At 39.7% G+C, this 16024-nt stretch overlaps 1 protein-coding gene across 1 annotated transcript in view; it reads left to right on the top strand.

Moving 5' to 3' along the window:
* The window catches only part of SMARCA1 (SWI/SNF related, matrix associated, actin dependent regulator of chromatin, subfamily a, member 1), a 64974-nt gene that overhangs the window by 18733 nt on the left and 30217 nt on the right, over window positions 1–16024 (top strand). The window contains exons 7-15 of the mRNA XM_054039460.1: window positions 4387–4542; window positions 4829–4960; window positions 7509–7577; window positions 9372–9481; window positions 10442–10668; window positions 11764–11885; window positions 12476–12628; window positions 14840–14972; window positions 15541–15689. Coding sequence (XP_053895435.1) covers window positions 4387–4542; window positions 4829–4960; window positions 7509–7577; window positions 9372–9481; window positions 10442–10668; window positions 11764–11885; window positions 12476–12628; window positions 14840–14972; window positions 15541–15689 — 1251 coding nt within the window. The remainder of the gene's footprint in view (window positions 1–4386; window positions 4543–4828; window positions 4961–7508; window positions 7578–9371; window positions 9482–10441; window positions 10669–11763; window positions 11886–12475; window positions 12629–14839; window positions 14973–15540; window positions 15690–16024) is intronic.

Genomic DNA, 16024 nt, shown 5'->3' with positions numbered 1-16024 from the left:
GCCCCCTTTGAAAACTGCAGCTGCTCAGGTCAGCCTATTTTCTTTTGAGCTCTGATCTGCGAGCACATTCCGAGAGCCTCCTGGGTTTGTAATGGAGAGCGAATCATGACATTATTAAAAAAGATAATATTGTGGGTTTTTTTGGTCACTCTTGATTTTTTTTGAATTCCCTCTGCCCATCCCCAGGATGTGTGCATGTGACAGTTGGTGTTGCCCACTTGCCCACATGTACTGGATAAATGCAATATTTTAAAGTGCTCTAAAATCTACATGCAGACTCTGATTTTACTTGAGAAGTATTTTCAAAGAAACTAACAGTTAACCAGAGTGAAAATGAAAGACTGGGAAGTAATTGGGATAATGTAAATATTCTGAGCAAGACCCAAGAAAAACAAGTTGCTTGCAGTGTTTTAGCTGTACTGGTCCCAGGGTATGAGAGACACAAGGTGGGTGAGGTAATAGCTTTTAATGGGTCAGCTTCTGCTGGTGGAAAAGCTCTGCATCTCAAAACCTTTTTTTCCACCAACAGAAGTGGGTCTATTAAAGTGAATACTTTTCTGTGAGAGACAAGGTGGGTGAGGTAAGTCCTGGGTCACTTGTTCCAGATACATAGCCCCCTAACTTGAGCTGTTCATAATACTTCCATAGTCTTGTAAGTTTTTTGGCTCAGAGCCTAAGGAATATGGGTAGTTGCAGCTGTGGAGGTGCTGTTGGAGTGGTGCAGGGGATGTGGGGTTTGGCAGCCTGCAGAGTGGAGGCTTTATGTTATTGCTGACACTTGCTCCTTAGGGGTGTGCTCTGACACAGCTACTGAGGATCCAGGACATCGCCAGATAACGACCCTTCACAACCATTGTGCTTATGACAGAGCTTTGATAAAGAATTGGATTTCTAAAAAAGAAGACTTTGTGTGTGTGGTTTTTAAGGTCCCTTGATGAATAGAGGATTGTCCTCAAAAAAGGACCCTTGATCTCTGGAAGCTCAGAAGCAGCGACAAAGCAGATCCATAAGGGGGGAACTTAAGCATTTTCTCCTATAGTGACATACTTAAGGGGAAGAGAAGTGGAGCCACCTGGTCCCTCCCCCACAATTCCTCCGGGGTGCTCTACGGCTCCCCTTTCCTCTACTGCATCCCAACTGGCAAATTAACCCAGAAATGATAATCTTCCCTATGCTGCTTCCAGCAGTGGGGAAGGGGCATCAATCTCATCCTTCCCCTAATGCCATTGCCTCTAGAGGAAAAGGGGAGGCCAGAGCTGTGCAGAAAAGAGAGGAGTTTAGATCTGGGTATGGGGTATCTCCCAACCCTTCCCACATTCATACCACCTATTTCTGTCCCCCCTTCAAAACATGACCCACAGTGCTTAGACTGGAATGGGGAGCTGAGAATAAGCATGTTGAGTGCATGGCATGGGATCAGTACTGAGATAGAATGGGGAGCTGAGAACAGGCATGCTTGAACATGCTCCCGGCATGCACTGCTAAGACCAGAGTCAGGACTCGGGAGCTGAGACTAGGCAAACTCAGTGCATGGCACAGACCCACGAGCGCTGAAACGGGGGAAAACAGGGATGAGAATACCCACTCTCATGAATTGGAGCAATTCATACCTCTGACACTATTGTTGTAGGTTGTATTCACTTCTATGGGAAGTTCTTATTCTGCTGAGAACGTTTCAGTGAATGAAAGGACTGTTTCATATCTCTCTCAGCCTCCTGTGCTGCAGATGCATGTGGACAGCCCCTTCCCCATACATTAGGCCCAGATTTGGGGTAGGGACTCTGCATCTCCACTTTTTGGCTCTTTCCTGCCTCCAGCTGCTGCAGGCACTCTTCACAGCCCCACCACCATGCCACCTCCCCATCATGCCTCCAAGCTTACCAGGGACCTAGAATGGTGAGCAGGAGGGCAGAGTGTGTTTAGGGGTGGGGTCTTGGAATAGGGGAGCTCAGAACAGCATGAGGTGTGGTGTTGGTCAGAGCAATGAATATGATGTAGGACTTGGGGCAGCATCAGAATAGTACTAGGAGAATCTAAGGAGTTGAGGGGGGATGTGGAGAATTGTAGTAGAGTGTGTGTGGTGGGGGGGGAGTGTTGTAGCAGCACAGGGTAGAGGGGTGGGAAGGAGAGGGTCTGAGCTCATCCGTGTGTGTGGGGGGGGGGGGAGGGGGGGAACTGCATCTGTGCCCTCCTGAATCTATCCCTCCTTTTCAAAAAAAAAAAAAAAAAAAAAAAAAAAAGTCTCCATGGATTCATGCTGATGTCCCTGCACTGTACCTGCATCCTTCCCTAGCTCTTCAACCGGCAGATCCCATGTGGACACCTGACTCTGAGGGGAAGAGGGCTGCGGAGGAAGAACTGAGCTATGCTGGAGAGGCAAAAAGATGAGATGGTGCAGGGACAGTAAAGGAGCTATCATGCAGCCAGTGCATTCTGTGGCAGGGTTAATGGTGGCTAAGGAGCCAGACCGGGGTTTGGGTGGGGTGGAGGGAGAATTATGGGTGGGCGGAGGTTGCTGAGAAATTAAATGTTCCAAAGTTTCACTAATGCAGTGTTAAGGTTGCCCAGTGGTGCCTGGTGCCCTTCCAGAATATGGAGTGTGACTAAACTTAATTCTCTGAAAGCCTAGAAATACAAAGATAAGGTACATGCCACCCCTGAAGTGCAACTTCTTTGGCAGTGCCTAACATGTCACTAACACACATGCTAGCACTCCTACCTTTACAAATGTCACGGAAAACTTTGGGAATAGAGCACATGAGCACTGCAGGGCAAAGTTTGCTATGCTTGACATTAGACAGGAGCTGCCTACACTTAAATACTGAGTCTACTCCACACAAACTACCCCATGCTTGTACAATATTACCACCATTTTGCTCTTGGCCTGCAGATTGCTTTTGAGACAGTATCTATATTTTGCATTGCTTTCACTTAATTCTCCTAAACCCTGGAGACCACTGTATGCTACCAGACTGCTGGCAGTCCCCATGACAAGAAGACCCTATGTACCTCTGCAGGTACAACCTCCAAAATTCAGTGGGGCATGCTTGGTGTCTCAAGGTACACATGTGCCTCTTGTCATGAACCAGTCACAGCTTTGCATACTAGCTCCAACCAATCGCTCCACCACTAAATGCAGCTGCACCTAACAGTGAATGCAGGTGGAGTGTGTGCAGACAGTGCTCTAATTCAGATCTCTAGAACATAATACAAACATAGCACATTTTTAGTCCTTCCTCATGTCTTTGTATTATAGCTTTTAAGGATACAGGGGACCATTAGATCTTCTAGTCTGACCTTATTAACACAGGCCATAGAATTTCATCCAGCTCTTTCTGTATTGAGTCCAATAACTTGTTTGACCAAAGCAGATCTTCCAGAAAGGCATCCAGTCTTGATCCGAAGACTGCAAGAGATAGAGAATCCCCATTTGCCTTGGCAATTTGTTAATCTTTGCACCACCATAATGGGACCATGACTATTGCCAGCCCCAAAGTGTGTGTATCAGGGCAGGGGGCATAGTTAAAACTGCAGGTAGCTAAGGTTGCATTGCAGGGTGGCATGTATCTTAACTGTGTGTCCTGGTTTACATTTGTGTTGCCTTACCTCTTTTTATTTCCTGGTTTTCAGGGGTTTAAGTTTAGCTTCCACATTCTAGAAAGGCATCACTGGGCAACCTTAGCTCTACATTAACCCAATAGTTGGGCATTTGATATACAGCATTGTAGAAAACACTCCTTCACATGCCACTGAGGGGATGGACTAGATGACCTAGTAGGCTTTTCCCCTCTTCTATAATATCAAAGCACACTGAATAGTTGCATGTGTCTCTGAATAGTTGCATGTTTAATTATTTCACCGCTGATCACTTAACAGGAAATATTTATTTTAAAAATACATAGTTCTGCTTAAGAATAAACATCCACTGAGGTGAATGGGGGAGGGATAGCTCAGTGGTTTGAGCATTGGCCTGCTAAACCCAGGTTGTGAGTTCAATCCTTGAGGGGGCCACTTGGGGATCTGGGGCAAAATCAGTACTTGGTCCTGCTAGTGAAGGCAGGGGGCTGGACTCAATGACCTTTCAAGGTCCCTTCCAGTTCTAGGAGATGGGATATCTCCATTAATTTAATTTATGCCCTTCATCTTAACTCCAGCTGTTGATCAGTTTATGCCCTGAAACACAAAGATTGAAAGCCTTTGTTGTTTAACTTGAATTAGTGTAACTCCAGGTATTCTTTTTCATATGTGTTTAATCTTTTATTTTTTTAAATCTTGTTAATCTTTTGTTTCAATAATATTGGCAGACATAAGTGACAGCTCCAAATAAGTTACGCATGTTGTTGTTACTTAATATCTATTAATTAATAGATACTTATTTTACATTAGGCTGCTTTTATCCGTGATGTTATGATGCCTGGAGAGTGGGATGTTTGCGTTACCTCATATGAAATGGTAATTAAGGAGAAATCTGTTTTCAAAAAGTTTAACTGGAGATACTTGGTGATAGATGAAGCCCACAGAATAAAGAATGAAAAATCTAAGGTAAACTTCAATTTCAGTTTTTTTCCTAACCTTTGCTTGAGCATTTTGTAGCAAAATATTTTCAGATTTTAAATGTTAGATTATATTTTAGTCATGTTCAAATACTTCCTGAAGGTCATTTTTTTAAAATAATAGCTTGATCTTTTGGGGCTTGAATTTCAGAGGTACCGAGCACATGGCGCGCTCAATGACTTCAGTTGAAGTGATGGGTGCTCAGGATTTTTGAAAATCTGGCCCTTTGTGTTTAAGCCACAGATAACAAATGATGTTCGTTTTTTTTTCCTAGCTCTCTGAGATTGTACGTGAGTTCAAGACAACAAATCGGTTGCTGCTGACAGGAACTCCTTTACAGAACAACCTTCATGAACTGTGGGCATTACTCAACTTTCTTTTACCTGATGTCTTCAATTCTGCAGATGTAAGCTGGTGCCTGATATATTTTTCCTAGCATAATTCTGATGATATATTCTGCAGAGATGATGGATTACCCAGTGGTTAGAGTGGCCTTGGACTTGAGATATGCAGATTCAATCCTTCGTTTCATCATAGGCTTCCTATGTAACCATATGCAAATCTTAGTCATTTTGTGCATCAGTTCCCTAATTCCCAGTGGTGTTAAGAAGATAAATACGTTGAAGATTATGAGGTGCTCAGACACTATGGTAATGGGTGCCATATAAATATATAAGATAAATATTTTTAAAAATCATGGATACCATGTGTCTCTTCTACCTATCATTTCAATTCTGGGTAGAGCCAGTTGAAATTCTTCCATGCAGAAAGTTTTCATATGGTAAAATACAGTTCCCTCCTTATCTTTAGAGGGAACACACTGAATTTTTCATGCCAGCTTAGTAATGTTGAAATACACATTTTGGTAGTTCCCTTTCGAACTGAGGGCTTAATTCTGCAAATGCTCAGCTGTTGGCTAGACTGGGATTTAAAGGCGTGATGTTGGCTAACACATATGAATCAGCACATTTTAAAACTGCCTTGTCTACACTAGACTTGTAAGACGTTTCAGTTAGCATGTGTTAGCTAACACGTTTAAATCATAGTCTAGACAAGGCTTTAGGGCCTGTTTTCCTAGGATTTTGCTTTTTGAGTAACACTTACACCTGTGCAAAGTGGGTGTAAAATGCTGCTAAATTAAAGTGGATAAACTTAAACTGATTTTAATCTTTGCTTATGTCACTGTTGCTTACAAACGTGAGTTAAACCAAGTTGTGACATATAATTTGCACAGTAAACTTTATGCTTTTTCACTTAAAATTATCACTCTTTTTCCTTTCACCATCCCTTCCCTTTGCTTTTTTTCCTGTCACTCTACTCGTCTTCCTGTTGTGTTGGTTCAGTTACTCCCATTCTTCTTGCTTCATGTCTCTATCTGATCTCAGTTTTTATGGTCCCATTTCCTTCTCTCCCCCTGCTTTTCATTATGCATCCTGACTTGATACACTGTGATAGGCACTCAGATGTTACAGTGGTAGGCCTGGAATAAATTCCTAGATGGAACACAGTAGGCATTTCTATTAAAAAGAGGTTCTACGTGTTACTAGTGGAGTAATTCAATTGGCTTGAAAGTTTATGCATGCTGTTAAACTTGCCGAGAACAATGGCCTGTGTCTTCTCTCACTTGTGTAACTCCATTGACTTCATTTTTACATCACAGTGAGAGAATGTCAACCATAATGTAATGAGATTTAACACCCTTGTAGGGGAAAAATGCCAAAGGGAACTCCCTCTTCCTCCCCCCCAGTAGCACTGAACTTCTAAAAGGGGAACTGCACAAAAATGAGGAAGCTGGTTAAACGAAAATTTAAAAGACCATCACAAGGACGAAATGCCTGCAGACTGCAAGGAGACTATTTAAAGAACACCATAATAGAGGCTCAAATTAAACATATACCCCAAATAAAAGAAAAAAAAAAAACCAGTAAGAGGACTAAAAAAAATGCCACCATAGCTAAACAGCAGAGTAAAACGTGATGAGAGGTAAAAAAGCATTTTTAAAAATTGGAAGTCAGATCCTAATGAGGAAAATAGAAAGGAGCATAAACTCTGGCAAACCAAGTAATGCACATTGGAAAACCTTGTTCCTGACTATATGTACAAAATGATGAGGTCTAAATTAGCTGTTACCACTCAAGACAGATATTGGAGTCTTCATGGGTATTTCCCTGAAAACATCTGTTCGATGTTCAGCAGCAGTCAAAAAAGCTAACCAAATGTTAGGAACCTTTAAGAAAGGGATAGATAATAAACAGAAAATATAATACCACTATATAAATCCATGGTATGTCCATACCTTGAATACAGCATGCAGTGCTGGTGGACTTATCTTATAAAAGTTATTAAAATTGGAAAAGGTGCAGAGAAGGGCAACAAAAATTATTAGGGGCATGGAACAGCTTCCATGTGAGGAGATATTTGCTTAAAAAGAGATTTGGGGGGGGGCGGGCATGGTAGAGGTATATAAAACATGAATGACATGAAGAAAGTGAATAGGAAGTGTGTTTGGCCCTTCATGTAACACAAGAACCAAGTGTCAACCAATGAAATTAATACTAGGTTTAAAGTGAACATAAGGAAGTACTTCTTCATTCAACACATAGTCAATCTGTGGAACTTATGGCCATTGGATATTGTGAAAGCCAAAAACCTAACTGGGTTAAAAAAAAATTGGATAAGTTCATGGACGATAAGTCCATCAAGGGCTATTAGCTAAGCAGGTCAGGGACGCAACCCCAGACTCTGGGTGTCCCAAAACCTACAACTACTAGGCGCTAGGCCTAGACGACAGGGGATGGATCGCTGAAATTGTCCTTGTTCTGCTGAGAGAGGAAACTGGTCTATATGGACTATTGGTCTGACCGAGTATGGGTGTTCGTATGTTAACGTGTGTGTCTGTTATTGAAAGTAAAGATGAAACTGTACCTACTAACAATGATTTGTTTTTTCTACAGGATTTTGACTCATGGTTTGATACTAAAAATTGTCTTGGTGATCAAAAGCTTGTAGAAAGACTTCATGCAGTAAGTAATAGCAGTGATGGTAATATATTATTGCTATAAAATAATTTTAAAACAAAAATCTAATTCTTGTCTGTTATTTCTCCTCAAATTACTATAAAATGTATTGTGGCAAATGTATATAAATGTTTGTATTCTCGTTAATTTTAGAATTAGCATATATTGTTTTTATAGTAGTATCTGCCATAATATATATATTATATCAGCATTTCTGTTACTTTTTCCAAATTTTTCTTTTATAACATTACTGTCTGCAATAGAAATATCAAAACTTATTAATCCATAAATAAACTAAGAATTGCAAGGAGTTTTGAAACTATTAATTATATTGAATTACATTTTTAATATTTTCTTTAGTGTATTAATAGAGGATGTTAAAAAGAGGAAAGTTCACAACACTTATTTATTTTTGAAATTCTGTAGTAAGAAATCTTGCTCTTCGGCTCTATTACAGTTATAATGGTACGGTATTTTTATTTTATTGGATCTGAGTAACTAGATGTTTAAAAACCCATGTCTCAGATCATTGAAGGTAGGGTCATCCGCTCAAAGGCTTTGTGCTTCTTCATTGGCTCAGGGCCTTGGTGCCCCATCCTCTTCTCCCTCCTCCGATGTTGGAGCTGAGTTACCAAAGACTCACCCTGGTTGCAGTTGGACCAAAAGTCTGTAGGGGAGGATCTGGAGGAGGGGGAAATAATATAGCCCGAGGGGTCTCTTGGGGGGCCAAAATGAGGAGGACCGTGTTCATCTTCCCTCACCTCTGTCCTTGTCCGCATCCCACCCACTCTTCTCTCTGACCTGTCTAGTTCCCGCTCTAAACCTTGAATCCAGAAAGAGGCATCTGCAGTGTTTATCTGTGTGGACGATCTGAACTGATATGTTAGGAAGCATAAGTTCCAGTGCAACGCCTGGGCTGTCGTAACTTGTGTATTTCTGATTTAGAGTAGTGTATTTTTGGATGTGCCTATCTAGTTGAAAAGAGCAGCCCCTTATTACATTTTATGCACTCCTTAGATACATAATTCCTAATAAAATAGAGCCTCACCCGTCAGCACTTGAAGGGAGCCAGCAGAATAAATTAGTCACATCAGCATGTCTGTGAATGTTGGAGCGATCACTGTGGGGTAACATTGACTGCATGGGCCAGTCTACTCTTGGCCCTCTCCCTCTCACTACCTAAGCCATGAGAAAAGGCTACTTCAATTGCTGCTCTTTTCTCCTGCCTGTGGCTACATGGATGAAAGTGGGGCCAGATTCCCTCTGTGGCTATGGGAGTAAAGAGGAACTATCTAACAACTTGATCCAGAGAGGCCTATAGAAATGATGATGCCCTCTCTTCTGCCTAACAGCATTTCTTAAGACCGTTATCACCTGTGCCGCCTATATTTTTTGTGGTGATTAAGTTATCTCTGAAGAGATAGGAGGGGTGGTTCCCACTTTGCTGTTCTGTGGAGAGATAGGGCAGCCATCTGCTCCACATCAGCTATCCTAAATGTCATAGGGAGCATGTAGGTGGCCTCTTTCTGAAGAGGTACCCTTGGGAAACTCTACAGCGGCCTTTCTAAAGTCCTTCCCACTCTCTGCATGAACTTAGCTGGCTGTTGGAACCAGTGGACAGCTTAATTTTTTCACTCGGACGGTGGCTGCAGCAGAGCTGGTCTGATGGGGTCACTATGGGAGCAATATGAGTTGCTCAGAATTTGAGCTGAGCAAATGCGGCAGGATCAAGCCAACTAATCTCACGTTTGAAGTAGTCTTGTATTTATAAATAGTTTACACAGACATCTTATTTTGTAGGTTTTGAAGCCTTTTTTGTTACGTCGTATAAAAGCTGAAGTAGAAAAGAGCTTGCCTCCGAAAAAGGAAGTAAAGATTTACCTTGGGCTCAGTAAAATGCAGAGAGAATGGTGAGTTATTTACATTAATGTAAAAGTGCTCTAAATTATAACTAATAATCAAGTACTTTATATTAGACTCAATATATTTTTCTTCTATTTTTGTACCCATGTCTCTACGATAGGTCTGATCAGCATATAAAGGGACTTGGTTAATTAGAAAAGCACATTTCCACCTGAAATATTTGTATCTGCTAGTTAAAAAAACCACAATACTACTGAAACTAAAAGGAACTAGAGAAAAATTGGATTTTTCTCTATTTTGTCAAGTTTTTTTTAAGAACTTGTGCATTTAATAAAATGTGTTTAGTCAGTTTCATTCTTTTGTTGATGCACAGTGGGACTATCTGAATTATGTGCTAACATGCTGACTTGATTCTCCTTCCCTGTTTTTAGGGGGCAGCTTACATGAATGTTTTTCCCCAGTACCTGCCAAAAGTGTATTTACAGTAACAGGAGTAAAATAGAAGCATGATGCAATTGTGCAGAGGTGTGAAATGGAAAAAGGATTTTGATAATTTTTGTTCTTGTTTGTTTTGTTTTGTTTTTTAAAAAAGAAGTTTTTCATACATCTCTTTTTATGTAGCTTTCAAACATAGTGATGGGAAAACAAGAATTTCTCAAGATCAGACCCAGTGGTCCATCTAATCCCAAAGCTGACAGACAGTGGCCTTAACTGGATGCTTCAGAAGAAATGAAAGAAACCCAATGGCTAATAATTATGAAATAACCTGTTTGTAAGGGAAACTTTTTTTAGTCAGATGTTGACTTGCATACTGGAGCATAAGAATTTGTCTCTTCTCATTTTTGTCAAATCCTGCATAATGTAACGGTGGATGTTTTAATTATCCAGCTTAAAAAACAAACAAACAAAGCACAGTAACCTCAGGACATTTTAGAGACTTACTTTTGTTTTAAATGTGCACAAACTAGATGCTGTAAACGCCTTATTTATTGCCTGTAAAACTTCAGGTATACAAGGATCCTGATGAAAGATATTGACATTCTAAATTCCGCTGGGAAAATGGATAAGATGCGGCTGTTGAATATTTTGATGCAGTTGCGAAAGTGCTGTAACCATCCATACCTATTTGATGGTGCTGAACCTGGACCTCCTTATACTACTGACATGCATCTTGTCAATAACAGTGGTAAAATGGTAGCTCTGGATAAACTGCTAGCAAAACTCAAAGAACAGGGTGAGTGGAAGCTATAGGACAATAGCTATATGAAGAGTATTAATAACAAATAAAATGGTCCAGTTTAAGAATCGTTCCCACCTATAAAGTCTTACTTGTTACAAACTAAAAGGTTTTTGTGGAGTTTCTAAGTGGCAGGCAAAGCATAGAGGGAGAACTTCATAATGATGAAGAGGGGTAAGGTGGGAGGGAAAAAAATGAAAAGAGTTAAGAAAAAATAAAAAATAAGGTGGAATAGGAAGCCATTAAGGGGGAAGTTTGGGAGATGAGAAGGGGATATGTCAGGAGAGACCAGACCTTCTGACCACCTGTCAGGTTAATGTTTGATATGGCTTGTAGGCCAATAGGCTTCCATGGGAGTTGAGGACAAGAATTGGAAAGCCAGGTCCTGTTCAGAGTGCTGGTGTTTGTGGTTGCATGGACTGGCTGGCGCCATAGTAGGTTTGAATAAACTTCTGTATATTAGATTGTTTGTTCAAGCTCCAAACATTTTGGGTCTCTTCCGCCACTGCTTTTACATATATTGACAATGGAATTTTGTGTGCTGTTGTACTGTATGTTTTTGTCACGTGATATTTTTGTGATTAAAAAAACATCACTTAACTGATGGAATGTCAGTACAATATGTGGGGTAGAGAATATAGAATTTAATGGATTTTAAGTTTGGAAGAAGCCCTATTTAAAAAAACCAAACAAACTAAAATTCCCCATAATGCATGCACTGGCAGGTGGGTGGGGACTAGTGATCTCCATCTTTTGAAAAATGGTTCTTGTAGGGGCGGAATCTAGTATTACTGTCTTTAAGAATGGTCTTTTATTTCTTCAGTTGATATCAGAATACTGTTGTATAAATAGTAAAAATGACCCTTATTGGAAAAAATTGCAGAATAGGTGTTTAAAATTAATTACTGAAAAATAAACTTACAAAAGAAAATAGAACCGTTTGAATAAACTGTTCATCAGTTAGGGAGGAATATTATGTAAATATGGTACTGTATTTCACATTAATTCTCTCTGTGCACTTAACCTATTTTTGTTTGGTTCTGTGATAAGATTTATATTAAAATTACTTTGTTTTCTGTACCAACCTGTCAGGCTCCAGAGTTCTCATTTTTAGTCAGATGACCCGCTTACTGGATATTTTGGAGGATTATTGCATGTGGCGTGGTTATGAGTACTGCCGACTAGATGGACAGACGCCTCATGAAGAAAGAGAGGTGAGAGATGTGTTAGCAAGGACTGCTTCATTATTTAAGCCAGTTATTTAGAGTTGGACAAACTCTGCCATTGGATACCTGCGTGCAATTTGAAAGTAAAGTCTCTAGATTTGCCTAAGGACAAATATACGGTCTGCTACAGTACTGCTAACTCTTCTTTGGAAAATCTGAGGCAATATTAATATACCCTGAATATGTTTAACTTTTAGAAATTTAGAAAAGTGGGCTGAAATTGAATAAGTAACCTGAGGTACTTAACAGTAATTGGTTGGGAATGTAGGTCCAAATCCTATAATTTTACAGTGTGCAGTAGGCTATTATGACTGTGCACAGCCCTGCTGACTTCTGGGGCTCCATCTGTGTGTAGTGGTGTGCTTGTATTGTAAATTGCAAGGTCAGTGCCACAGTGTAGGACTTGTGGGGGCTTTACTTTTTTACGATGAAACATTTCATTATAGTGACTGAGAAATTATTTGGTTTGCCTATGCAACTTTTAAAGTTGTTATGGTATATGGACACCAAATAAAGTCACTAATAAAATCATTTATTTGAGGATTCTGCTATCTTAATGAGTTTCTATTTTCTTTTAGGAAGCAATAGACACCTTTAATGCTCCCAACAGTAGCAAATTCATTTTTATGCTCAGTACCAGGGCAGGAGGTCTGGGGATTAATCTGGCAACTGCTGATGTGGTTATTCTCTATGATTCAGACTGGAATCCACAAGTGGATCTGCAGGCTATGGTGAGTATCCATATAAAATAATACATATGATAGAACTCAAAGGCTTATGAAGGAATATAGTGGTAGTACTTTTTCAGCGTTACAGCTTTGTTAAAGTGGTAGTGTGGATTAAAGGGAGTGGGGAAAGAAAAGCAGGTTCCGGGTTGAGTTATGCCATTTTCAAGTACCTATTAACAAAAGGGAGGGGGGAACCCTTAAATCCTTGTTCTGATTCGAAAGTGCAGTTTTGGAAAAATCTTCTCCTGTAAAAATGGCTGTTGGCAAAGAGTTTTCCACTTTAGTATTTATAGATAATTCCAAAAAGTGTGCAGTTTGATGAAAAAGTTGTAACCTGAATTATGGAAGAAATGGCAAATTTCTTGCCTCCCCCAAAATATCCATCTAAGAAAAAATACTGAAATTGTGTCTCATAAATTATTACGTTCCTCACCATAGTCCAGCAGTATTGTTTTGTCACACAAACATTGACAATAGTCATTCCAGTAAATGCAGAATTCAATGACTGTAAAAACGCATTGCAATAAACGATGAAAGGCACATACAGTTTTAGGGGCAGATTGGCTTCGAGACACATCAGAAGAGGCGTAGCCAGAATTCTGACTTGGGTTCTAGGAAAATCACATGCTGGACCAACACCACCACCACCTTTTTACAGGGTGCAATGAAGCATTTACCTCTGTTCTAGGACAGCACATCCTGTTTTTGCCCTTCCTGGGAGCCTAGTATTATAGGTGCATTAGGCTAGGGTAGTTCCTCTATTGCCCAGTTGGATTGTGCCCAGCTTCTGTATAGAGACACAGAGATCCAGGCATAATCTTACCATTGGGGAAAAAAGATCAGCTCTGATCTAAAAAAATGTTATCCTCTTTTGGGTGATATGTTACAACCAAGGCCTCTAGTTTGTTTCACATGGAAGTTAAAGATCATATAATGCTACCTATATGTTTTGTTTTGGTGGCCTTAGGCCTGGTCCCCACTAAGCCCCCACTTCGGACTAAGGTACGCAAATTCAGCTACGTTAATAACGTAGCTGAATTCGAAGTACCTTAGTCCGAACGTACCGCGGGTCCAGACGCGGCAGGGAGGCTCCCCCGTCGATGCCGCGTACTCCTCTCGGCGAGCTGGAGTACCGGCGTCGACGGCGAGCACTTCCGGGATCGATTTATCGCGTCTTAACCAGACGCGATAAATCGATCCCAGAACATCGATTGCCTGCCGCCGGACCCTCTGGTAAGTGAAGACGTACCCTTAGTGAAAATATCTTTTCACCATGTTGTTGTGAAGCATGTTGACTACTGCATTGTGCTGCAGATGTAGGCTAAATTTCTGTGGTGCAATGTGTGCATAGTTTGTGAGGTATTTTGAGATTATTCAGAAAGAAGGCTGCTATATTAGTGTTATGCAGGAGAGCATAAGAGCTGGAGATGGAGGCATTAAAAGGAATCAAATGTAAAATATTACAGTACAACATAGACTAACATAATAATTCTATCTTAGGTATTTCTAAGTTCTCTAATCACTCTACTATTTAACCACAAGTAGAAAAACCATGTCTAAATCTCTCTGGCATTGGAGTTGGGATTTGCCATTTTTCTATTGTATGATACTCTAATTTATTATTTATTACAATCCTTTTCTGCATTTGGGACCTGACCCAAAAAAAATATTGAACAGCTCCAAGTATCAGGGATTTAGTGTAACACAATCCAGAATTCTTGTACCAATGATTTATGGACCACTAGAAAGCAGATTTTTTTGTTATGTTTTTTGTTTTTTAAATCGAACAGAAGAACAAATTCCTTCATATTTGTTTTCTTGTCATATTTGTTTGTAACTTGTGTAAATTTTCTATACGAGTCACCACAATATTTGCTAGATTAGATAAAATACAACACTCAGTTACACTGATGTAAATCCAGAGTAATTCTGATTTTCAGTTCATCTACTCTAGATTTACACTGGTGTATCTGAGATCAGTCAATCTTTGTATGTTGGGATTGGTATAAATATTACACTAATAGTGATTTAAAAAAAAAATCAGTTCTGTAGACGTAATACTTATTCAATAGTAAAGAGGAAACCAAGAAAATAATCTAGACTAATTTGAAGTTAGACAGTTTCTTCTGATGCTTGTGCTAAGGTATTTCAGCCAAATTGCTGCTATGTTGCTATTAACTAAAAGGTTTTTTTTTTTAATTTAATTTTATTTAGGATCGTGCACACCGTATTGGTCAAAAGAAGCCAGTTCGTGTATTCCGACTTATCACTGACAATACTGTTGAAGACAGGATTGTAGAAAGAGCTGAGATAAAACTGAGATTGGACTCTATAGTTATACAGCAAGGTATCAAATACTGTATACAAATTTGAGGGCAGAATTTGGTTCATTCACTTTGCACAGGATTAAATAACCATACAAAGTGCAAGGCACTGAAGAATTAGGCCCGATGTCTGTAATAGTGGAATATTAATTGAACCTAAAATAGCAAGCTTCCGTTTAAAGGCCTGATTCTTTACTTCTTACTCAGATCGAGCTTTCTTTGACATTAATGGGAGTTTTGCCTGAGTAAAGAGTGCAGGACAGAGCACCTACTCCTAAGAAACTGAATTAGTAAAAGCAAAGTAGCTCTTGAATGGTGCTTCTCTGAATACGCATGCTATAAAAAAAGGATGTGTTCCATGACAGTTACAGTTCAGTAGGTACTGCATTTATTTACATTTCTGTAATATATTGAACTGTAAAATTGTACTGCAATTTCAGTTTAAGCTCAGTGTCAGACTCCCCTGTCCTTCCTGTGTTGCTAAATGGGAAGCTGGTCCTCACTAGATGGAAAGGGTGTTTTCAGGTTGGGCTTGGCATGGGAAAGGTTGACCATTTTGATTTAAAGCCTTCAATATATTTCTAATGCTAGGAAGACTCATAGATCAGCAGTCTAACAAACTAGCAAAAGATGAAATGCTGCAGATGATCCGGCATGGAGCCACACATGTTTTTGCTTCCAAGGACAGTGAACTGACAGAGGAAGATATTACCACTATTTTAGAAAGAGGTGAAAAGAAGGTGAGAGCATAGTTTCATTTGGAACATAATTGTAAAAGAAAAGAGTTAAGAATCACCAAATCCGTTTAAATTGTAAATCTTGTTTTGTTGCTTATCTACCAAAAAAAATCAGACAGAATTTGTATTTATTGTACTAGCAGCTATCTGCCATTTCTCTATATAATAGGAAACATCTTTGAAGGGAAAAATCTGTAGATCTGTTTAGTTGTGCTCTCATTTCCTGCGTCTCAGTAAGTTACCTGAATATGTTACAATCTAATTTTTCATAAGAGGTTTTTTTTAAGGTCTCCCAAAAGCAGCAGTTATTTTTTTTTTCAAGTCTAGAAAAATTAATA

The sequence above is a fragment of the Malaclemys terrapin genome, chromosome 9, assembly GCF_027887155.1.
Source record: "Malaclemys terrapin pileata isolate rMalTer1 chromosome 9, rMalTer1.hap1, whole genome shotgun sequence".
In the NCBI taxonomy this organism is placed as follows: Eukaryota; Metazoa; Chordata; order Testudines; family Emydidae; genus Malaclemys; species Malaclemys terrapin.
The sequence above is the reverse complement of the archived record's forward strand: the minus strand, read 5'-3'. Positions and strand labels throughout refer to the sequence as shown.